This window comes from Mauremys reevesii, linkage group 2 (assembly GCF_016161935.1).
Source record: "Mauremys reevesii isolate NIE-2019 linkage group 2, ASM1616193v1, whole genome shotgun sequence".
Taxonomy (NCBI): domain Eukaryota; kingdom Metazoa; phylum Chordata; order Testudines; family Geoemydidae; genus Mauremys; species Mauremys reevesii.
In genome coordinates, this window is record NC_052624.1 from 189,466,370 (window position 1) to 189,490,864 (window position 24,495).

At 43.8% G+C, this 24,495-nt stretch overlaps 1 protein-coding gene across 1 annotated transcript; it reads left to right on the forward strand.

The window, feature by feature from the left end:
• The first annotated feature begins 273 nt into the window (after positions 1-273).
• DIPK1C (divergent protein kinase domain 1C) lies at positions 274-15,263 on the forward strand. Its single transcript, XM_039522073.1, has 4 exons — positions 274-735; positions 5,981-6,658; positions 13,461-13,625; positions 14,993-15,263. Exons 1-4 carry the CDS (start codon positions 553-555, stop codon positions 15,212-15,214), a joined length of 1,248 nt encoding a protein of 415 aa, XP_039378007.1. The 5' UTR covers positions 274-552; the 3' UTR covers positions 15,215-15,263.
• The last annotated feature ends 9,232 nt before the right edge of the window (positions 15,264-24,495 follow it).

The window sequence follows — 24,495 nt, forward strand, 5'->3', positions numbered from 1 at the left end:
ATCTTCGGGCTGTCTCTTAAAAGTGTCAAGCCGCTACCCGCATTAAAAAGATTCACAGAGCCGCTCTAATCCAGGCTTCAACCCCCCTTTTATTCTTGTGTGTGAAACTTCGGGAGAAGCGGGGGTGGGGGGGGGGGGAAGCTGCCTAGTAACTCCCGTAGGAGGGTTGGTTGACACAGGACCCAGCAGACAAAAGAGGCGGAACTACGCGGCTTCAATTCAAAAGGAGAGCTCGGGCTTCTTGCAAAAGCATCCGCGTAAGGGACAGAGCGGGAGTAACTTCCATGCAGTGCGGGGCTCCCATCACAGAGAGCCCAGTCAGGAGCTCGCAGCGTGGGGATGACACACGCATGCTGCTGCTGCTGCTGCTCAGCGAGCCCCGTGTCATTTGCCAGCCACTGCCCATGGACCGGGGGGGTTATTTGCTCTCTTGCAATGGCTCCAGTGACAGATCCGAACAAGTGGGAGCGACGCTGATCTCCATGGAGCCCCCTCCTGCCTCGGGCTGCTGCCCCGGCTGCAGTGTGTGAAGCCGCCCAGCCAGGCCGGACCATGAGGGGCGTCTTTGGCTTCCAGAGGCTGAGGCTGAAGCTGTGGAGGAGATGCACGCTCCTGCTCTTCCTCTGCTGGGCCGCCTGCTGCCTGCTGGGCAGCACGTTCCTCTTCCTCGTCCACCGGAGCGTCTTCTCCGAGCGCTGCACGGACGAGAAAAGCCACAGGATCCTGGCGAGGCTGGTACGTCCCCGCGCGCTTGCAGAGTGCGGCTGGCATGGCAAGTGCCAGGGCCGCAGCACCGCCAGGGCCCCAGGGGGACACTTTGCTCCTTGAGCCCCCTGCACAGAGGGTGTGACCCACCCCGCCCCCATCCCCTTTAAGATCCCCGAGTCTGTTTCCATTTCTCTCTCATTATGGTACAGTCGCTCTCCCCTGCACAGAACGGGCCATACTAACCAAGCGAACTCACCGTAGCCTCATTCACCCCACTGGTGAACAATAAGTGTCACTTTAAATAGGAGAAGCGGGGGGAGAATGGAGCCCACGGACGACGCCTCAGTTCTTGCACTCAGGGGTTTAAAAAGGCAACGCGTAAAACGTCCCGAGTTTGTAATGACTATTTTTAAACTCATAGTATTTCCTTGGTATTGTTATAGTTGAATGTCTTCATTTTCCTTGATGCAAAATATGGTGCAAGCATCGTTCCTTGCGATGTATTGGGAACCAATGAATGTTTGATGCGACGATACTAGGTCCGTGAATGTGTTAATGGGAAAGGCGAGTACCTCTGGCTGATGGAGTAATCCTACAGCGAAGCTTCACTGTGTATAAGGGAGAGAGCAAAGCAGCTGCAAAAGGGAATTGGGCTGAAGAGCTACCACTTGCAAAGGCTTTACAATGCTGACTGCATTTTACTCCTTCTACCCAGCAGGGTAATGTCAATTCAACAAGACAGAGCACTTAATAGGTTAGACTAAAATATTTCTAAAGCATCTTCTAATGGATTTTAAAAGATAGGGGAGTAAAGGTTCTGGGAGTTAAAACATCTGCAGACCATATTCAGCTCTTCCTTGGTACTGTAAAACAAGGTAGCCTAATCCTTTAGGTTAGCTGATCCAAGATGCTGCTGTTTAAGATATGTGCAGCTATACTTCTGAAATATTTTAGAAGTGGTCTTCAACATTCCACATGCATTCAAATATAAGGTGATTTCTCGACAAGCTTTTTAAGCAGAGATCACATTTGGTTCAGAAATCATCTTCAGGCTGTGGTACACGACTCCCCCCCCCCCCATAGGGGATATTTAAAAATATTTATTTAAAAAAAATCAAGAAAGCATGTGAGACTATTCAGTCAAATGTGGTGGTTTGAAATTCTGTAGAGAAGAAAAGTGGGGCAGTCTGGGTTAAAATGAAAAGCCTGGGTCTTTTTTGTAAAGGCTTGGGTTAAGTGGAAAAAAATCCAAATGGAAATTAAATAATCTATTATAGTAGCAAGCAACTGAGGATCATAAATTTTCCTACCTTCTAGATAATTAAGGAAGACTAATTATACACAGCAGCCTTGCCAACTTATTTTAAGCAGCAATAGCTATATTCACATTTCCCTCCCAGGGCCTGAGCCCTGAGATTTCAGGGATGAGTCATTTGGACACTTGTCTCCGCCAGTGTTTCGCCAGACACCAGTATGGACTTAAGGAACCATGTAGCAAAGAGGTGTCTCCAGTGCATTGGCCGAACTTGATGGGAGCATTTTCCCTGCTAAGACATGAAAAAGGATCATCATTGTCCATAAGCAATGGCTCTAATTGAACCAAAAAGGAACAGCTGCCTGGTGGATCCAGTAGGAACTGAGCTCACCTTCTGTTAGCTGGGAGTTGCTCTGTGTAAATGTTCTAAGCACCACACTTGGTTTCACTGTTTTAGGCAATGCAATTCAGCTACAGAATAACCTCTTTGTGAGCAGAGATCCCCCTTTCATGAAAACTCACTTTCCCAGCCTTCCATCCCATCCTTTTCCTGAAGCATGGGACATGTTTGGTGATATGGAAAATATAATATGAGGACAGAGTTTTCAGTGGACAAGAAGATGGAAGTGACCTGTTGTAATCCAATGGGTGAGGATACTTGGTTATGTTCCCTTCTATTTTGTAGTGGTGCTTTTTAGTTTCTCTCTCAGGGGGGAATTGATACCTGTGTAGAGGGCCAGCACAAGAAATGCACACCACTTCAGTAGGGTGTAGATGGTGCATATCCTTTAAACATCACCCCGGAGTGTAGGACTTTTTATTTATTACTACTGATCTCCCATTCATTACCTGCAGCCTGACCCCCACCATTACCCTGATTACTCTACATCACTTTCCAGTTGGTTTCTGTGCTCCTTGTAGGACTTCTCTGATTTTGGAGTCTTCCATAAACCTGCTCACAGTAGAATTTACACCAGGAAAGACAGGAGGCTTCAGACCTGATCTACACACAAAGTTGCACTCACGTAACAGAAAGTATGATTTTAAACCAGTTTAGTTAAATTGGTGCAAAACTCTGTGTGGACTCTTTTACACTAATTTAAACCTGGCTTATTGGGTTAGCTTGCATAGGTAACTTTGCAGGTGCTAGTTAAAGTGATATAACCCGTTTTAAACAGATATAAATAAACCCAGTTCATAGGAGGGGTTGAACTTTTTAAACTAAAATTGTTTTAGTTACTGATTTAAGTTAAAGTGCTGCAACTTCTGTATGTGGACAAGCCCTCTAAAATTACAGAGCGGTACTTGGCATTTTTTGGTTTGTTTGATATGGTTTTAGTTTAATTGGGCAAAAAGCCTCTGGAAACCCTGAAGCTGATCTACAATTTGCAGGAAATGTCACTGCCTGAAATCTGACACGTATTTCACCACTGTGACATTAGCAGCTCCCCAGTCCACTAGTGACTTGAGGACCACGGTTTAAGAAACACCGTAAAAGCTCAATAAAGAAGAATCAAATTGGAAGATGAATGAATGGCAGATGTTAGCTTAATAGGCACAGATCAACAATTCAGTTGGATAGAAAGTATAGACTTAGACATATTCCTTCCCCATTACAGAATGGATTCATCTCCCATGTTTGGGGGTTGTAGATGTAGCTGTATATTTTGCACAGTCACATCCTTATGAAATACCAGTAAGAAGGATACAGCAACTACAGCAGATACTAGAAAGCATACTATGTTTTTCCATGTCTCACGGCTAGGTGTGAGCTCTTCTAGACCTCAATTGGATCCGTGTATGAGACTCTTGCGGATGCATAGAGCCCTGTTGAAGTCAATGGGGCTCCAGGCAGGATGCATGGATCTCATTGGAGGACTGGGACCTATAGTTTCCTAATAGTAGTAGTGCACGTGTTAGGCTGTGATCTTCACATGGAGGAAGCAAGGCTCTTTGATCAACTGATACTAAGGCTCCTTAAAAAGAAAAAAAAGGACTTTGGTGTGTTACCCTCCTTCTAGGAGTTGTTTAAAGATAAGGTCACAGATTGTAGGAATTATTAAACTACTTAAGCAAAGAAAAAGTATGTTTCTTACTTGTAAGAGAGAATGATGACTTGTTATTAGATACCTCAAAAATGAGGCCAGAATTTCAAAATTGCACATGCACTTGTGGAGTCACCAAAGTTATGTGCATGTGGACTACAATGTGTGTGTCCATCCTGATTTGCATGCACATTCAATATATGTATGGGAGGACACAAAACCAGGGCATACACATGCACATCAGAGTTTGTGTACCTGGTTCTTCTTTCTGGCATCTATCAATGCAACATTCTCTTTCAGGTTGTGAGAGCACAAGTGGTACCTGTCATACTTTTTCTTCTAATGTCATAAGAATCCCTGGCTACTATGTAGTATGATAACCAGTTCATCACCTCTTCATTCACCCCTTGCACCACTACTGGACTTACGATTCCATCCTGTCACTAATACCCAAAGTCCCCAGATGACAATGTTACCAGTTCACTGTTATTCCCTGTGCTAATTGGGGAATGTTTATACAAGAAAAATAAAATATCAATTTTGGTGAGTGTTTAAAAAAGATATTTTCATATTTAACTTTCAGCCTTGTCTAGCATCAGAGCATATTCCCCTGGTGCACACCTCAGATACTATTTTAAGAAAATAACAGCGCTCAAATGTTATGATCATGTTTCCTGTACACAGAACAAATAGTAACAAGTTAGGTTGGGGTCAAACAATCTTTACAACCATTAAACAGTTGGAATTGTCAACTTGTTTAAACAAAAGTTCAAATGCCAGAAAGCAATGAGGGCGACCGATGTCATCAAGCTATCTCCCAGCTGTTTGGCTTCCTTCATCCCACCCCACATCTGTGATCATCTTGTCCACTGATCCACCCCAACAGTCTCTGCAGCTGCACTTCTGGAAGTTCTGAATGGATGCAGAAGTATGTTAGCTGCCTATATGTCTAGAAGTGGAGGAATGGAAACAATTATGGGTAGGGGGAGGTATCCTTTTACTTCTTTCATGCATTTGTAATGACCACACAATGATCAAGAAGCAATTTCCTTGGGTTTTTTAAATCAAGATTACCCAAAGTGCATTAAAATTACCTAAGGATATCTGATATGTATGTCCAGACATTTTAAAGCATGTTAATTTGCCTGACAGACCTTAACTGAAGAAGCCTTTCTGGCTTACAGAATGAATAAATATATTTATATTTATATATTTTTAAAAGCCTGCATATTCTGGGCTCCATAGATTGGATCTGCTGCTGTCACCTATCTTATATTATTGGGGGGAAGAAACCCTTTTTCATATTGGGTAGTAACTCAGTCTACAAATAGTCCCATTGACTTTGATAGGATTTCACATGGAATAAGGTCTTCACATGAAATTTACAGTAAAAGAGACAGAGCAGTATAAGGGGCTGTAAAAGCCCCAGATCCAGTTGGAGGAGAATTTCCCCAGTGCAGGAACTGAGGATGGTAGCCACAAGCCATCTTCTGAGTACCCCAGTCCCTCATGGGCCCTGAAGCAGAGGTTATTTGGGAGCGTAGCTGGGCTGGGAGGGGTAGATTGGGGGTAGGGCAGAGGCACATAGTGCTGTGGAGATTCTGGGCAGTGCTGCCACCCATAAGGAGATGAGGACAGACTGCCATAACTCAAGCAGGGCTGTGTAAATTATACTGGGGTGTCAACAAAAGTATCAACATCTGACCAATAGACATTAGAGATGGCAATCACCTAGTGTTGTAGGTCATCTATACTAGCCCTTTACCTGGCCAGAGAAAAAACAGTCCCTCTACCGCCATAAGAATCACTCCTTTGAAGGGATCTCCAGGCACATTTGAAAAATCACAGCCTTACCTGAGAGTCTAAATATGGTGTTTGTCACACTGTAACTGAGATGCCCCTTGCTCCCTTTCCCCCTGAAATGCTCCTAGACTATTCTTCTGCTGTGAACTGTTTTCTTCCTTTGCTCTAGTGTCTTGACTACAGCAAGGGAGCCTTGACTGGCGACCTTTGTGAAGACTTGTGTGTGGCACAGAAGCTGGTGTACAAACAGTGCCTTTACTATGACAGAGGTAAGAAGGTCATCCAGGCGGACTGGAAAGGCCAGCCAGTCATCTTGAAATCCAAAAAGGAAATCTTCTCTAGCTATCAACGCCTCAGATTGCTTGATGAAATGGAAACACAGGATGTTCCTGAGACAGAGCTTCTGCTGATGGTAGCTTTGGAGGTCAAAAATGTCCTGGGTCTGGAATTATCTAACACCACCATGGGACCCTTATGGACTAGGAAGAGAAGTCTGCATTGGAAAGCACAAGTGGCCAGCATGTGGTCCTTACTCCAGCAGGAAGAATATATCTACTTCAGTCTACTGCAGGACTTCAGCAAACATGTCCTACGGGTCATCGGCTCCTGTGGCCACTTCTATGCTGTGGAGTATCTCACAGCCGGACATGCCTGGCACAAAACTATTTTTCCTTTGGAGGATGCAGTTGGTCTCTCCTTCACTGGCACTAAAAGCAAAGTGAAGGCAATAACTGACATTGCACTCAGCTTCCTAGATATGGTGAATCATTTTGATAATGATTTCTCTCACCGGCTTCACCTGTGTGATATCAAACCAGAGAATTTTGCTATCAGAAATGATCTCACGGTAAGTTAGTACTTTGGTTGTGTTGTCACAGTTTAAGATCAAGTTCTGAACTGCAAGAGCATATGAAAAAAATGCCACCTCTAGTCATCAGAGCTGCTTCTTGAGTGCATTGAGAATCTAGTCACATATTTTAGTGCTAAAAAGCTACTTCTTTGTTACTATTTCCTGCAAACCTCAAACTAGCAAAGACAGAGAGTTGAGTTCTGTTCTTTCTTGTGCATTATGAAAAGAACTGTTTACTTAATTGTAATTAATTACACCTGTGCAACCCCACTGATGGCAACAGAATTGCTCAGGTGTTACTGAGGACACCACTTGAAGGCAGTGACTTTGCAGAGCTGTCACGGGGGCAGAATCAGTCCCACAGAAACTATTGCTGGGGGTGATGCTCAGGAAGGCAAGAACTCAGTTTGAATTTCAAGGAAAGGCTTGAGTTTGCAGGACTGAGAGTTAGAGAAAAACATCTTTTGTGCTTTTACCCCGAGCACATTAGATCTGGAAACAATTGAAAAGCAATAGATCTGGAACCGCATGACGCCATTCTTGCAGAGTCACCTTTCAACTTTTTAGCGTAGAGCTGTTCTTTAAGATTGAAGGATTATATATGTTTAGAATGTACTGGTATTGTTAACCATACTTCTGGACATATTTTGCATTCATTCTGTTTGTAGAAATTCCATTGATTTAAGTGGAAATTGTGTGCATACACTCAAGACACTGTATATACATAGTGTGTTCAAACCATGCATGCAGTTTCCAGTGAGATCAATGGAATTTCTGCACTCATAATGAATGTAGAATACTTACAGAATATGACTGGTAATATAAAAAATTACCAAGCATCCATATAACACTTACATCTTCAGACTGCTGTACAAATATTACCTAAGCCTATAGCTGTTGAAAGCAATTTGAGTGCTTTCCCCTCACCCTTCAATTAGCTTTTATTGTTTATTCAGGTGCAATATGGGAGTTGAGTAGGGAATGGTTGGAGAATTTCAGAGAAAAGCTAAAAATATCCCATAACTTCAGCAGAGGAAGACACAATAGAGATTCCTCAGGATAGGTTTTGCCTACCATCTTTTCAGTCAGATGCAGCATGAATGCTACACACTGCTATCATTGGACCTGACTGAGCACACATGGTCAGTTTTGGTATCTGCTCAGGGGACAAGAGATTTCACCGAGGAGGAATGAAAGAATATTGAGAACTTTTCATTACAAGACCTTTTAGTGAGAGACGGTTCTCCCTGATTCCTTCCTACCTTCTGTCAGAGAAAAACAAGTCCTCACTCTGAGTTTGAAGCAAAAAGCAACAGAGGCAGCTTTATTTTCGAGCAGTTGCAAATGCATGGGAGAGTACACAGGAGCAGGTCTCCATTAGATAAACAATTAAGGCAAGCTTTTATACCTTTCCTTGCATACAATCATGAGCAACAACTGTATTTTGTTATACGTATTTCTTCCTGATCTCACTTTTCTCATTAATTTCTGCTACAGTCTACATTCCATTCTTATCTAACACAAGGTCAAGGGGACAAGAGATTTCAAGGTCAAACCAGTATCTCTTACTGTCTGTTCCCATTCACTTTCTTGCTTTCTATCCACCTAGGCCTTCAAGTCTCACGTTATTAGAGTCAGTGTCAGCCTGACTTTGTTAGCTCGACTCTTGCTCTATTCCTAGAGACTAAGATCTCTATGTTCAAATTCCCTTTATCCCTTTCTCCACTTCTGCACTTCTAGGTGTCCCCAATGCCAGGACTCTCCCCCTGGAAGAGGAGAGTTGGACATGGCTCTTTCTGGAGCCTGGCAATGTCAATCAGTATTGGTTAGTGGAGTTCTCTAAAAAGTAATGTTGTGAGAAAGCGAGGGTAGCTTGATGCCACCTTTGCACTCCCTTTCTGAGCTAGTCTAGGATTCAAGATCTGGCCCATTAAGTGGAGGGACTTGTCAAAGTTGAAATTGTAAATCAGAAAAAGATTTTGGGTCTGGACTTGCAAGTTTTTACTAATGAGATTATCTGTTACACAAGTGATCTGAACAAAACCAATGTCTCTTTGTGAGAGTAATGACAACTCCCAGGAGTAAGGGGTTGGATAAGCTAATCTTAGATATCCTTTTATATTCTAATTATTCTCTGGATATTGTAAACAAATCATTTTGCTTATAGGTTAGACAAACACCTGTCAGGGATGGTCTAGATAATACTTAGACATGCCATGAGTGCGGGGGACTAGACTAGATGACCTCTCCAGGTCCTTTCCATTCCTATGATTCTATGATTCATTTTTTATCTTGTCATTTCTTGCATTTTATGATAGAAGAAGAAGAATATTAAAAAGAAGACTAGAAGAGAGCCCCTCCATCCCCATCCAACCTAAAACAAATGATGCTGCTAGCGTACAGAAAAACACATCTGGGGCAAATCAGTCCTGCCTCTGGATTCATTTCCAAAATAACCAGCTTGATCCTCAGCGCTCACTCCAGCCTCCTTATGCTGCTCCTGCCCTAATAGAGTAGCTAGGGAAATTCTCAGCTGGCACAGAGATGGTGAAGCCATCTCCTTGCCATCCCCTTGGTATAGGGAACATGTTGTGGGGGGATGGAAGGGGGAATGGAGCATGTTGCAGTCCCGTGATGCTTGCCACCATTCCAGCACCTGGGAGGCCACTACAAGCCAGCATAGGTTACAGCAGCTCTGAGGCAGCTTTAATTTATGCCAGGGAACAAACTGGCTCCTGACTTCCCTCAGGACCAGGAGGACCATTGCCCTGGGTCCTACATCAAGCACGGTTTGGCCAGACATGAGGATCTGGCCCACTTCACATATGAACAAAAATAACAACGTTTTTCCAATAGAATTTAAGAGTGAAACTACAGCAGGGACAAGGAACTACTGACACTAAAAAAGTAGACATATTTCTGATATTTACCTGCATGAACTTGTGAAATTCCCCAGGGTACATCACTCTTATCAAGCTTTCCAAGAAGCTTAAAGATACTTGGAGTTAAAAAGGTGTGTTTACTTCCTCCAAGATCTGAGCTCCCCTCATGGGAAAAAAATTGCAAAAATTAGGCCCTATCCTTGACTTTGGTTTGGAAAGTCAATTTGGCCTTTTGCCAGGTGCATACATCTGAAATTCCTGGGGTCATTCCAGCTGTCATTCAACCACACATTTCAGCTCTGCTGCTATTTGGAGGCTTAGTTCTATAATTAAAGCTCTCCGCAGAGTAATTGCAAATAGCTGTGCTTTGTCCATTTTCCAAACAGTTCCCTCTATACCAATTTACTTCATCTGTAACAGGTGGGCTTCTCCGAGTGAAGGTTTACATTGTTAGATATTAAGGTTGAATGTAACTCACAGCATTCACAGCACTGAGGTGACACTATTCTCACTTCACTGCCCACACTGTACATGCCATAGCGAGCAGCTGTTATCACATAGATGGCTTTCCTTCTCCCCTTCTTTATTTTGGTAATTTTTTAAGTAAAAGGGGTTATATTGACAATCCTGGAGACTAAAATCTTCTACCCACATGACAGTTATGAATCAAACACCTGCAGAAGCAGTGCATTCCTTTTTGCATTGCACATCCACTATTTCTTAAGCCTGAATTAGAGCAGTGATTCTCAACCAAGGGTCCGGGGCCCCCTGGGGGGGCCATGAGCAAGTTTCAGGGGGGCCGCCAAGCAGGGCTGGCATTAGACTTGCTAGGGCCCAGGACAGAAAGCTGAAGCCCCATTGCAAGGGGCTGAAGCCTGGAGTCCCTAGCCCCACCACCTGGGGCTGAAGTCGAATGCTGAGCAACTTAGCTTTGTGGGGGCCCCTGTGGCATGTGGCACTGGGAAATTGCCCTGCTTGCTACTCCCCAATGCCGACTCTGGCTTTTATATGCAGAAAAACAGTTGTTGTGGCACAGGTGGGCCTTGGAGTTTTTATAGCATGTTGGGGGGGACCTCAGAAAGAAAAAGGTTGAGAACCCCTACTCTAGAGGTCAGATGATAGTTTAGACTTCAGATCCATTTAGTCCCTATTCTCTCTGCTGACCATCAACCAGCTGCAGAACAGTGATGGATATATTTCTAGATAAGCAGAGAGAGAACCATGAATGTCACTTGATGACATGAATGCCTATTCAAGGAGCAGGTATCCCCTGCATATCACAGAGCTCCCCTCTGCAAATAGCACATAGAAGAGGGAGTGACACTGGGTTATCATTACTGCAACTACTGTTAGCTAAGTGAAGTCGGGCCCACTCACCCCAGAGAGGAATTTTACTCATTGACTTTAAAGTGTTTTTCTGTTATCCAGTTATCTTATACATTGGCTGTTCTTGTTAAAAACAATTATATTTACAGGACTCTTGCTGCCCAGCTGATAACAGAAATCTAGTTTATCACAGGTACTGCTGTGGCCCCGACATTTTGGGAGCACCTCACAACCTTTAATATATTTTCTCCTCCCCTGGGAGGTCAGGAAGTGCTATCATCGCATTTGAAATGGGGATTGAGGCACAGACTGGTTAAGTGACTTGCCCAATGTCACAGAATAAGTCTGTGGCAGAGCAGGGACTTGAACCCAGGTATTCCAAGGCTTAAACTAGTGCCCCAGTAACCAGACCAGCCCTCTCATTTCCTTCTGATTCTAATTCTCTATTGTGAGGACACTAGAATCACTTGATCAGCAGCTGCTGCTGCTTTTTGAGGGAATGATAGCAGCAACGTGACGCTGAACTAGGGTGACCATGTTTCCCTATGCTGAATATGGGACACCTGGTAAAATTACTCGTGCTCAAGCAAGTTCAATGGCAATCAATCAGAATTATGCAGTAGAAACATTCAAATTAACATCCAGTTGACTGAGCACATGTTAAAAATAAATACTACGTAGTTGGATTCTTTATATTTACCTTCTTATCTTTAAGGATTTAAGGTTCACACTAGGGATGTAAATACCATTTAAAAAGTTAATTATTTAAACAATTTAAAATATGTCATTTAAACGGTTAACTGATTAAGCAGCTGGGGCCAATCTCACTGGCCAGCGCGGCTGGGGCTGGGGCTGCTCTGGCTCGGGCCGCTCCGGCCGGGTGGCGCGGCTGGGCCCGCTCCCATGGCTGGCTGGTGTTAATGCTTAAGGTGGGTTAACCGGTAAGACTATTGCTTACCAGTTAACCTTTTACATCTCTAGTTCACACGGGGAGGGGTGACACATACGCCCCTACCCCACACAGCCACACACGGGGAGAGGTGACACACACACAGTTCCGTACACCTCTCTCTCATGGGGGGGGTGATCGACGACCTGACTGGTGCTCTCCGCCCTCCATGCCTGGCTGCACCACCGGGACAGACCTGCCTCTCCTGGTACATGGCACCGTATCTCCTTGAGGCAACATGTTTGGGGGGAGAGGGAGAAGGAAGGGTCACATGCCCCTCCTCACCAGATTTCTGTCAAGGTTCACACCAGAACTTGGCACTTTGCAGGAGGGAAGCGATGGGAGCTGCTTCCAGCCACAGAGGAGGAGGGGGGAGAAGGGATGACCTGGCCCGTGTCTTTGCAGAGCTCATCTCTTCTCCCCCCGCTCCCCGCCCGTCATGTGGCTGGAAGCAGCTTGTTCCTTCCTGCCCGCACAATGTTGAAAGGCAGCTAACACCTCCAGGCTGCTGCTGGCCATTGACATAACCCAGTATCCTTCTGTCCTCTGGCTACAGCGCAGGCAAGAAGGGGTTAAACCCTAAGGATGCTTTGTGCACCAGGGCCCAGGGAACCTGACTGGAGGGGCTTCAGCGAACCTGGCCAGAGAGACATGGCTCAGCAAGGGAGGGGGGCTAGGGGACGGAGCAGCCCCGCACTTCCTGGGGTCAGGGTGTGTATGTGAAGAGGGTACTAAGCCCCTGCCCCAGGGGCTGCTGTGGAGCTTGGGTGTGAACAGGCTGGAAATCACTTACCCCCCACTACTCCAGAGCTTAGCTGAGGGGCGGAGAGGCTTCCCTGTGCCAACGCTGTGTGGGGCTTTGGCACAGGCAGGGCTCGGCTCCTCCTGACCAATATCCTGGGCCAGAGGGTCTTTGGCTTTCCCAGGGTGCCAGCCCAGCCAGAGGCAGTAGGGGAAGGAAGGAGCCTGCCGGCCAGGCTGTAGGTGAGATGAATATGTTTCGACCAGGCACTGGTTCTCTGCACAGTACTGGGAGCGGGACACGCCCCACCGGAGGGAGGGGGTATGAAGGAGCAGCGGGGTTGTGGGGGATGAAGGGGCAAAGCAGGGAGAGGACAGTGAGAGGGGGAGCACGTAAAGGGCTGATGGATGGGCAGCAGAGATTAAATGTAACCAGCCGCCGTCTGGTGCCTCCCCACACCAGCCACCGCAGCTCACAGCGCACAGCCAGTGCAAGCTGGAAATGGGATGGGGCCCTGCTGGCTGAGAGCTGGCATGCAGCAGGGGCTGCGCTGACAGACCAGTGGGGGAGCGGCTGGCCCCGCACACTGCATCTTCACCCCGCCACCAGCCTTTCACACCCATCCCCATCGTCGGCCACTGGACTCTCCCACGCACCGCTGATGCATGGACGGCTGGCGAGCAGGATCTGGCCAGCAGCAGGACCCACCAGTACTGATGGGGGAAAGAGGGAAGACAGAAAATACAGGACAATTTGCCTGTTTTTAAGAAAAAGTTGGGACATTTGCAGGAGGGCTTAAATACAGGACTGTCCCTTTAAAAACATGACATCTGGTCACCCTACACTGAACAGTTATATCCCAGTGCATGTGTAACTTTTGATGTGTTTATTCAATCACAGGTGGTTGCCATTGATGTGGATATGGCTTTTTTTGAGCCTAAAATGAGGGACATCCTTGAACAGAATTGCACAGAAGATGAAGACTGTAATTTTTTCGATTGCTTTTCAAAGTGTGACCTGAGAATCAGAAAATGTGGGGCAGAGAGGGCCAACAACAACCTGCAAGTGAGTAGCTGCAGATTCATTATGCGTACAGTTCCTTTTAAAAAGACCAGTCAGAGGCAGCTAAAGAATAAAACATATGGCATGAACTAGAGCTGGGCGAGGTCTAGACAAGTAGGTTTGATGTACATTCATCAAACCCAGTTTTCTGGGTCTGCCTAAGTTACGTGTATAAACCCATCTCTGTGCATGCAAGCTGGCCCTACCATTCGCCGTTCCCTTGCTGCATGTGTAATGTCTACCTGCATGTAAGAAATGTGGGATTTATGGGCCTGGTTCTCTACAAATCTAAGATCTAGTAGGGAGGGGGAGGCTCCAGCTTCTTGATTCAAGGGCAGCTGGCCCTGGAGCAAGACGTTCTGCTCTAACTTACCCTGCTGACAACGCCAGCAGAGGATCAGGGGTAGCAGAGCTCAGCTGTGCTACATTCTTCCTGCCTGCTTTTCCCTTGCTGTGCTTGGGATGCAGGAGTGGGTGAAGTAACGGAGAATTCTCCATTGGGAATCTCTGACTTGTTCAGGCCACTGCTCTACATAACAGAACAAAGCAGCCTTGGACAGGGGCGGCTCTAGGTATTTTGCTGCCCCAAGCACGGCAGGCAGGCTGCCTTCGGCAGCAAGCCTGAGGGAGGTCCGCCGAAGCCGTGGGACCAGCGGACCCTCTGCAGGCATGTCGCCGAAGGCAACCTGCCTGCCGCCATCGCGGTGACCGGCAGAGCACCTCCCGTGGCTTGCCGCCCCAAGCACGCGCTTGGCGTGCTGGTGCCTGGAGCCGCCCCTGGCCTTGGAGAATCTGGGCCTTGGTCTCCACTTTAGGCAGCTTCTACTGGAGACTGGGCTGATTGTGAGTAGAGAAAAATTATTTATCTGCACAGTTTGTTTTGAAAGATAAGAGGAGCTATGATGGGAGCTACAGCATGTAGTGGTCTTGTACACTGTCAGTGCTCAATAGCTAATAATAACAGAGGCAAAATGGTAATACAAGGCACCAATAAAGGCAGTCCCTGTCCTGTGGAGTTTAGCAATCCCTGTTCAGTTTGCTATTAGGTCACAAGTGAAATGAGTTAGGTGTCCTCCACCTGATCCTTAGTGGACATTTGCCCATATCTTACATTACAAATCTACCAAATACAGCTCAGCTACACAGGGAGGCCCATGCTGGTAATGTATAGGTACAGTCAAGGAGGGTTGAGTAGAATGGCCAGGGACAAGCTTCTAGAGTGCCTCGTGCACTCTGCTTTGCTCTTATCAGTGTTAGAGACATTTTGAACTCAGCTGAAGCAATAGCTTCTACAGTTTACAGTCACTGATAGGCACAAGTGTCTTATTTGCAGCTCTGGAAAGACAACCTGCTCTTTTACCTTTTCACAGGTCATCTGTGACAAAATATTCCGTCACTGGTTTTCTCCAAATTTCAGGCGACCCACAATTTCCTTCCCTCTGCAGTTGCAGTTGCAAAAGGCTGTTCATGAATGTGCCAAACCAGGGCCCAAGGATTTGACACAACACCAGCAAATGTCTCTGCATTCTCTGTCTGAGTTATACCATTTGCTGCAAGCCAGTCAAAGAGAACTTCAAAAAGCAGATGGTTAGCCTGGTGAAAACCACTGGTAACGATGATATATAATCATCATCATTGTCAGCAGTCTCTCTCTCTCTCTTTCCCTGCCCCTAGCCATTGTACTAATTTTTACAGTGTATAGCTTATTTTTTTTACTATGAAAATAAAACTCATGATTGAAGATGCAGTGAATGTTATTAATCCCCTTTGAGGGGTGAAATTGTTTTACATTAGATGGACACTATTCTTGCTTGGCTTTTTGAAGTCACATTGGCTCTCCCCAGTGACATTCTGACATTGATTGCCCATAGAGTTGTGGTATCCTGATGAAATAACTTCCAGCTGAGAGCTGACCCCCGGCTGATGAGATATTTATCTGTGGATGATGCTTTGAAAATGAAAAGTGTAATATTAATTTAAAAGAGAGGCATGAGGTGTCCTTTTATTTCACCACAGAGTGAGGGACTGGTAGGCAGGGTTCAGGACAGAGTACTCCGCACAAACAGACAGCTTCTTCCAGTAGGGAAGACACATGGCTGCTTTTGTATAGACTTCTGCTGCTGCTGCTCTCAAAGGCATTGCCTTTCATTATTTAATGCAACTAGAGCCCTAGCCAACACTGCTGAAAGAAAATACATCAAGATGCTTAGGGATTGTCTAAACAGAGACTTTACCAGCATAATCATAGTGGTAAAATTATACTGCTATAGTTATACTGGTATAACTCCACATATGAACACTCTTATTTCTTTTCTGGTTTAGTTTATCTCATTTTGAGAGAGGTAGATGGGACACTTTAGCAGGCCACAGTGTAGCATATCATTTCCTTCCCTTCACAATCATGAAGGGATTGTGGAAAAGAGCAGGGATTACTGATGGCTTTTATTTAGTGCATGCACTTTTTTTTGGCTTTATGGTGGTATTTTAGTAACAAAAGGAATTTTGCATGAGAAGTCATGATCTGCAGTCAGTGGGACCAGTGACATGAACAGGGATTGCAGGATTAGGAACGTAAAGTTCTCTAGCTGTGAAGAGTCTAACAGACAAGTTTAGAAGCTGTCTCAGTTTTGTACTGGTGCTATGCCTGTCTGCCATTGCTGGCAGATTATGGGACTGCATAAATGAGGCAGAAACCTTCAAAAACAAACATTTCACATTTTTTTACTAAAAGATCGTCAGATGGGACGCTCCAGTTTTGAATCTGGCAGTGCTGGGTTGGGGGCATATAACAACACTTGTTGGGGCTTGTCTATATGAACACTTTGAGGGCTGTTTACACTGAAAACTTAAAGAGGCACTTCTGAAAGATGTAGTTAAACTGACCTAACCCCCAGTGTAGACAGGAAGAATTCTTTTGTCAACCTAGTTACTGCCTCTTGGGAGGTGGATTATCTACAGTGATGGGAGAACCCCTCCTACTGCTGTTTTGTCTACAATGAAGCATTACAATGGTGCAGCAGCTATGTCACTGCAGCGTATTAAGTGTAGACATACCCTTAATGCACATCAGGATAGATTTACACCCCAGTATTTTTTCCTCTTTGAAACTGCTTTACAAACATTAGTCTTCACAACAGCCCTGAAGCCTGCCAGCAGAACTATTTTATCCATAGGTCTTGTCTAACTAGGAAATGGGTGTTCTTTTTAAAGAGTGTTAGCTCATGTGATTTTAAACACCTCTTAGCACCTAAAAATGCGTTAAGTGGTTAGGAGAAGTCTAGGATTCCTCATGACCAGCTAACATGTTCATAAGGGTGTTAAATCCTGTCTATATTAGGTGCTAAATCATGCAAGTCCTAAGTAGTTTTTCAAATTATGTTAGGTTTTACACCAGAGAGAATGAGGTTAAAAGGCTTTCCCAGGGCAAGGCCAGGGAACTGAGCCAGGATTAGAACTCAGAAATCCTTGGCTGGTAAAACTTTGCTTAATCCACAACTTTTTCTAAGAGATCAAACAGACATTTAAAAAAAAATAATCCTCAGCTGAAGTAGGAAATGTACCAAAAAGCCCAGGCCCTGTCACAAAGCTGAGGTCACCCATGATGTCATTAGAAACTGTAATGAAACTGATTGAGGAGAAACAAAATCAAATAGGATGGACTCTGAAATCACTGAACTGAATCAAAGAGAGACAACTGCAAGACAAATGCATTAAAGATTGTGAGGTGGTCAGATCTTATGTAACGGGGGCCAGACAAGTACCATAAATAGAAAGAAGGTGGGAAAAGGGACGAAGGAAAAGTCAGGGAAAAATAGATTAAAAAAAATATACAGCTCAGCTTCTGGTTGGCTCCATGTGTAATGCTGCCCTCTCACAATTGGCCAAGGTAAGGTGCCTTGCTTCTAAGAGATGGGGATGGGGGCAGAGAACTGTTAGCTCAATGGCACTGGGGCTTTTAGAACTAGGATAGAGAGCTCTGTTACCCATGCTGCATGGGTGCAGTAGAGATCTTTGCCCTGACCCAACTATGGGAGCTGGATCAGGCCTCATAAATAGCCACCAACTTGTTACACTTCCCACCAACAAAACTGCCAGTATTTCACAGCAAGAGGCAATGATAGACCTAGGAAGATCAATAGCAGCTTATTGTGCATCCCCCCCAACCCCAACGCTGCAAAAAGCCTGAGCACAGACCCCATGGAAGACTGTTTTCCCCATTATCATTATTTCCTTCTCTCTTTCTGAATCCAGAAAATACAATAGAGGAGCAACAACAACAAAATCAATTTTTGACATTTTGTGGCAATATTGCACTCCACCGTTTACCATTGTGGGTTCCCTTTCATAGCCTCAGGTTTGCTTCCGGTGCAGTGGAGCGAAACAAGTGTTGAAATGGATATTTAAATCTTAAAACAAAACACAGTAACAAGATCTTGGAATAAGCCTTGCTTGGTTGACCAGGAGACTGTCTCTCCTTGATAGGGTTTAATAAGTAAAATCACCTATGAACATTTTCTGATCCTCTAAGGGCTGAGCTGTAGGCCACCTTCACCTGCCATGGACCTCAGTCCAACTCATCACATTCTTCCCCAGCTCATTAGGTTTTGTTTAGCCTTTTCAGGTTACAGAGAACAAGCCTCATGAACAATCAATACCTCAGAGAATATTGAGTAACAAAGCAAATGGATGATTTGCACTTGGCAGGGCTTTAAGGTTGCCTCAAACTAAAGCAGCAGGCCCCAGTTCCCTGGGTTTTGGTAAAACTTCACTGGCAATTGGAAAGTCTAGGAGAACCTAAAAGATTGTAAGAACACTATGGGCCTGATTCTCCATTGTCCAGCACTTTGTGAAGTCATTTAAATCTGTGCAAAGTGAGAAACCGTACTTCCAGTCACATAAATGGCCAGTATGGTTTGCATGGGGTTTTACACTTGCTTTGCACCAGAGCAAATGACTAAAGATGCAAGGCAGTGGAAAAACCAGGCCCTGTGGCTCCATAGGATGGGGCAGGGGAGGGAAATAGGCCTTCTCATTGCTTGTACCTTGTGTAGCCACTTACAGTTGTGCAAAGTGAATGTAAAATGCAGCCAAATCAAATAGGAGCATTTTACACCCACTACTTATAGGTGTAAATAGCTGTGCAAGTTGAAAGACAATGATGTATCAAACCCAACTGGGTATGTTCAGTCTTGAGAAAAGAAGACTGAAGGGGGACCTGAAAATCTTCAAATATGTTAAGTGCTGTGCCAAAGAGGATGAGGATCAATTGTTCTCCAGAGCCACTAAAGGTAGGACGAGAAGTAAACAGCTTAATATGGAGCAAAGGAAATTTAAGATGATAGATTATGAAAAACTTTCTAACTAGAAGGACAGTTAAGTGCTGGAATAGGTTACAGTGAGAGGCTGTGGAATCCCCATCATTGGAGATTTTAAAGAACATCTGTCAGGGATGGCAGTGCAGGGGCATGGACTAGATGACCTCTCAAGATCCTACATTTATATGATTCTATATAACTGTATACTTTTTTAAGTGTTGATGCATTATAATCTTATCCAGGCTTGGACCCCTGAAGAGTAGAGTGAGTGATCTGATCCTTTTAAACTCTGTGATTATTTTTTAAACACCAAATTGTGTATGATAAATGGTGAAGGCTGCCAGGATGATGTGCATATGATCCAGTGCATATGATTCAATGCATTTCAAAAGTATCTGCTGCTAGTGCTTTTAAAATATAATCCATATAATCCAAAAGTATATTATGAATACCTCTCATTTTCCTTGCTCCTTCCTTATGAGTTAGAACTATAACCGAGTTAGAAACATAACTCCCATCTCGTTTAAGTTGGTCATGATTTCTCCATGGTTAATTCTATAACAGGTAAGGACCAAATTTTCTCGAGTTCATTATGGGTTCTTTTAGAGGTACCATATATGTACCTTGTTATTTAACTGCCACATCACAGATGATATTGCAAAATCACTAGGGATTTGATTAGCCAGTGGTTGAAAACTCGACACCTTGTTATTTGTGATTTGTTCTACCAGGAGTACCTAGGAGCCCCATAGACCAGGACTCCACTGGTGCTAGGAGCTGTACAAACACTACACAGAAAGATAGTCCCTGCCCTAAGGAATTTACCTTGTAAGCAAAACATCACCGGAACATTTCAGTTAGATTGCTTGGTGTAGTTAACTTACATGGAAAAACACAGGCCAGACCTTTCTCATTTCCCCTTAATTTATTAAACTCACTTTCCCAGATCCCACACAAACATGAATCTGTCTTATTTATATAACCCTGTGATACATGAAGGGAGGGAGTAGCTCCCTTTGATGGACACCCAGACAGTCATGGTGTCTGTTCCCTGCTTGCTTTACCTGTGGGCTTGTTAACCCTTTACAGGTAAAGCAAGCAGAGAATTTTGTGATTTGTTCTACCAGGAGTACCAAGAGGGATTTTACTGCTAACTGGCTGGCTGGGTGTCCACTGGGGGAGCTACTCCCTCCACCCCCTTCATGTATCACAAACCCACATCAGCAGCATCTAAGTTACAGAAAAGAGCAAAGGTTGATTCTTTTTAAAAAATGGGGATTTCAGCTGGATGCAAATATCTGAAAAAAAATTACTTGTCTGGCCACTCCATGCACACTCTTGTCTATTTTATGCTTCTATGTTTTATATAATTAAAAAAACAGCACTGGGCTGCTTCTCCATTCAAACACGAGAAAGTTGTTCACCACTCCAAAACTGCATGTTCATGCAAGATAGTTGGGTTTTTTGGGTGGTTTTTTTCATTTCTAAGTGGACTTTATTTTGGGGCATTCCAGGTTGTGCTATTAAAAGATGCATCTGATACAGAATTTTACATCCCAATTTCCTAATAGAGTCAGGTTCTTTCCAAACCTGATTTTGAAATGTCTTCATTGGCTTCCAATTTTGTTAAGCTTAGAAGAAGTAGCTGTGTGTTAACCCTTAGAACATTGCTATCTTCCACTATAGCGACAAAATAACTGCATAAGAGGACATATTCATAGTTTCCAAAGAATTAAGTCTGTCTCTCAGGTCCATGGTTATTAAAAACACTATTCTGCTCTTTTAGAATTACCCATGGACAGCTATCAATGGCTACATATACACTATATGGATCTAGGGCCCGATGAGCAGAAGGGCTGAGCACCCACCCACCTTGTTGACTTCTGACAAGCTGGCCTCTATAGTCTATCTTCTGCTCTAAACCCTCTTGTAAGGCATCCTCCCAGGAGAGGAGTTACAAAATAGAAATACAGATATTTCCCATTTGACCCAATATTATGTATGTGCAAATGAATGCTATGGAAGATGTGTATATAGCAGCTCTTTCCCAAGAATTAAGACTACAGCTGACTCTTCACCAAGTTCTTGTATGTTATGCTGTATATATGAGGGAAAACAGAACCACTCTCAGGAGAAAATCTCTAAAGAGCTATATAACCCTGGCCTTCATCTTCTACCTTCAACATTCAAGTAATCAAAGGAAGTTAATTCCTATGAAGCAAGCACAGCACACACTTACAGTAACTCCATAAAAACAGCAGGATAGTGGATATCTATAAAGCTGCAATACTTTCATTTTCCCTAGTGTGGTTAATAAACATATTTAAAATGAGATTTAAAATGGCTACAAGAACATAAAATATTGAATATAAATAATGACAAATGAACAGTAATGATGAAATATACTCAGCCAAATTCAGCTCTTTTACACCTGTGAAAACCCACTTGCATCACGATTTTCAGAGGTGTAAAATAGTAGACTTAGATCCAACGAATGTCATTATCAAAACACTCAAAATATCAGATGAATTGTATTTAATTAGGCCAATGTAATATCACTGAACAGGCTTCACATAATGCAAGTAAACTGTATATACATCCATTGCCCTTAAAACTAAAGAAATGAAGCCAAGGTTCAGATCATATAGTGATAAGCACTATAGAAATACCTATAAAATAGAAATTGCATTAAATACCCTGGGCCATATCCTCAGCCTCACTTTATCCTATTCGTATGATCTTTCTTTTGTATAAATACATGTATCAAGTCACGTGTGACACGTGGGAGAAAATCCAGCGTTTAGGCTTGACTTTGATCTCACTCTACACTGGTGTAACTACTCTTTGACTTTATTTACTCCTGATTTACATCAGTGTGAGAGCAGTGTGACAACAGGATCAAGTTCCATATATTTAAGAGAAAAAGGTAGGAGTCGTGGATAATCATCTAATTTAAATTACATGGCATGTTACAGGCCAGATCGTCCTTTCCTTTCAGCTCATAGCCTTATGCAAGAGGCAGCACATAGCTGCGCTACTCCAAAAGGAGTCCAAGTAAGGCAGTATGCCACAACTAGCATGTTGCTACTATCAGGAATCAGCACCTGCAGCATAGCCAGTCTGGAAGCAAAGCCAGTCTCCAGGCTACCTAATGAGCGCAGCTGGCCTGTAGTAGGCTGCCTGATTGGCTGCATTGCATGATTGATTGGAAGAGTCAGGAGTCTGGTGCTTAAGCCCAGTGGCTGCTCAAAGCATTTGCTCATGGCTCTATGTCTGCTTGTTTCTAGTCCTGTCCCTGCCTCATTCCAGGTAACCTGGTCCTGACCTTTGGTGCTGATTGCTGCTCCAACCACTGAGTGTGACTACCCATGACCTGGTTGCTTGAGAGCTACCCCTCATTCCCCTTCCCCTCTTCATCCAACTCAAGGACAAGGGAGGAAGTACTGGGTGTGCAGCTACTTTTCTTTCTCTGCATCTGAAGCAGAGGTGTGGTAAGATCACCTTGGGATAGGTGGGTGTGAATAGCTTTCTCCTCTGTATGCCCCTGGGCAGGCATGTAGAGGCAGATCAAGACCAAGACCTGACTATAGATGCTGGTCAAGACTTGTTGGTCCAATGTTTTAAAAGTGACTAATCATTTGGGTGTCCAACCCAAAGCACCTTAAAAAGGCCTGGTTTCCAGAGGGCAGGTGCTCAGCAATTTCTGCCTCTTTAATGTATCTTAGGTTGGGCACCCAAGAGCATTAATCAGTCTTGAAAATTTAGGCCATTGCACATAAGGGAAATGTAATTGAAAGCATGAAATAAAGAGGGTTTATTTAAAAAAAATCTTCTGAACTAAGAAGAAATTATAGGCAGCAGCAGGGCTAGATGGCTCAGGACATTGACAGTGAGCTGTGTAGTTTTATACTGCTCTAAGAAAGGTTCAAAATCAGTAGTGGTTCATTGATTCAAATTCAGTAGTGACCAAAAGCTATCTAAGAATTTCTCTGTAGACTCTCAACATTTTTCTTTCTGAGCCCCCTTCCCACATGCTATAAAAACTCCATGGCCCACCTATGCCACAACAATTGTTTTTCTGCCTAACAAGTAGATTAAAAATTGTATTAAATTGCTAGTTATATAGTTAAACACACACATATAATATAAAATATAAAAGGATAATATAGGTACAAAAATAAAAAACTGAATATTATATTTTTTCCCTTACTCAACATGAAACTCATTGCTGGTACTGACACATAGGCTGGGTGGCCTGCTGAGGTGAGTCAGGGAGTGGAGGTGGTACCACTGTCCAGGACTGAAGCCTGGTTTATTTTGGCAGATCCCTGAAACCTGCTTTCAGCCCCACAGGGGACTGCAGACCCCTGGTGGAGAACCGCTGCTCTATGGGCTATGGTGATTTTAGCCCAGTTCCTGTGGGAAAGATGTCTGCATCGCAAAAATCACCACCAAAACTGTCTGAAAGTGGCACCTTTCTCAGTCTAATTAAAAAAGGTAGCAACTGGAAGGATGTGAGGATGGAATTAGCTTTTCATTACTAAAGATCGTCCTTCCAAGTGGAGGCACATTGTCAGGGGGGTGTGCGTGTGTGTGTGTGTGTATAGAAGCTCATGCTGCCACTCTCCATTCTGTTCCTTGTATGAGAATAAAAGATCATTTCATTTTGCAGGTCTGGCATCTTTGAGAGGCACTACATTCCTATCAGGAAGGATAATAAAAGAAACAAATGCAGTAAAATCAAAGTTCTTGCTGCCTTAATTTCTCCATGTTCCTGTAGCCCAGGGGTTGTTGACAGCCTTTGCTGAGAAGAAACTATTTTCATAATATTGTCTGTTCAAAACAAGATCATATAGGTGAATTGAATACTATTTGCTTTTTAATGGGGAGACAAATAGACTGCACTGAGTAATAGCTAAATAATCCTGGAGTTTCTCTGAAAAGGATAAAGGAAGAGTTGTTTGTGTTCAGTTTTATCAAATTTTAAATTAAGTTACCGAGGAAAGATTAGGGCAAAGCATCATTTGACATTAAAGAGGAAGAATAATGCCAAATCCATAGGTACTGGCTTTTTCAGGGCTTTTGTACATATGAGAATAAGATCTGTAAATTATAAAATGATACTGAGATCCCTTCTAAGAGACCTTCACCCTACCATTTCTCTGTCTATCCGTTGTACAAGAGATAGTATTGTTCTACGTAGCTTATCACCATTATTAGAGGCTTGAATACACTTGCTTTTCCCCAAAAGAACTAAATATAGCTGATACAGAAATTCTTTTACAGCAGCTATGCCAAGTTGTTGTTTTTAAACACGTCTGTGCTGAGAAGAAATGGGCATGTATCCATCTTGCCTTCCGGCCAAGCCATTTAACCAGAACTGGGAATACTGTCAAAGTTTCTCAGTCTCTCTCTCTAACATAATTATATAAAATAAAGCAACCCTTTCCAGCTATCAGTAGGGAAAAAGAAAGCCACAAAATGGTAATTAAAATATTATGCTGCACAGTTTTTTTCATCATATTCATAGTCATTTTAATGTACTACTGAAAGAAGCC

Excerpts from the sequence above, each read along its gene's own strand:
- DIPK1C (XM_039522073.1), top strand. The coding sequence starts at position 553 with ATGAGGGGCGTCTTTGGCTTCCAGAGGCTGAGGCTGAAGCTGTGGAGG. Across the intron at positions 736-5,980 it reads ACAGGATCCTGGCGAGGCTG|TGTCTTGACTACAGCAAGGG; the intron begins GTACGTCCCCGC and ends CCTTTGCTCTAG. Across the intron at positions 6,659-13,460 it reads CTATCAGAAATGATCTCACG|GTGGTTGCCATTGATGTGGA; the intron begins GTAAGTTAGTAC and ends ATTCAATCACAG.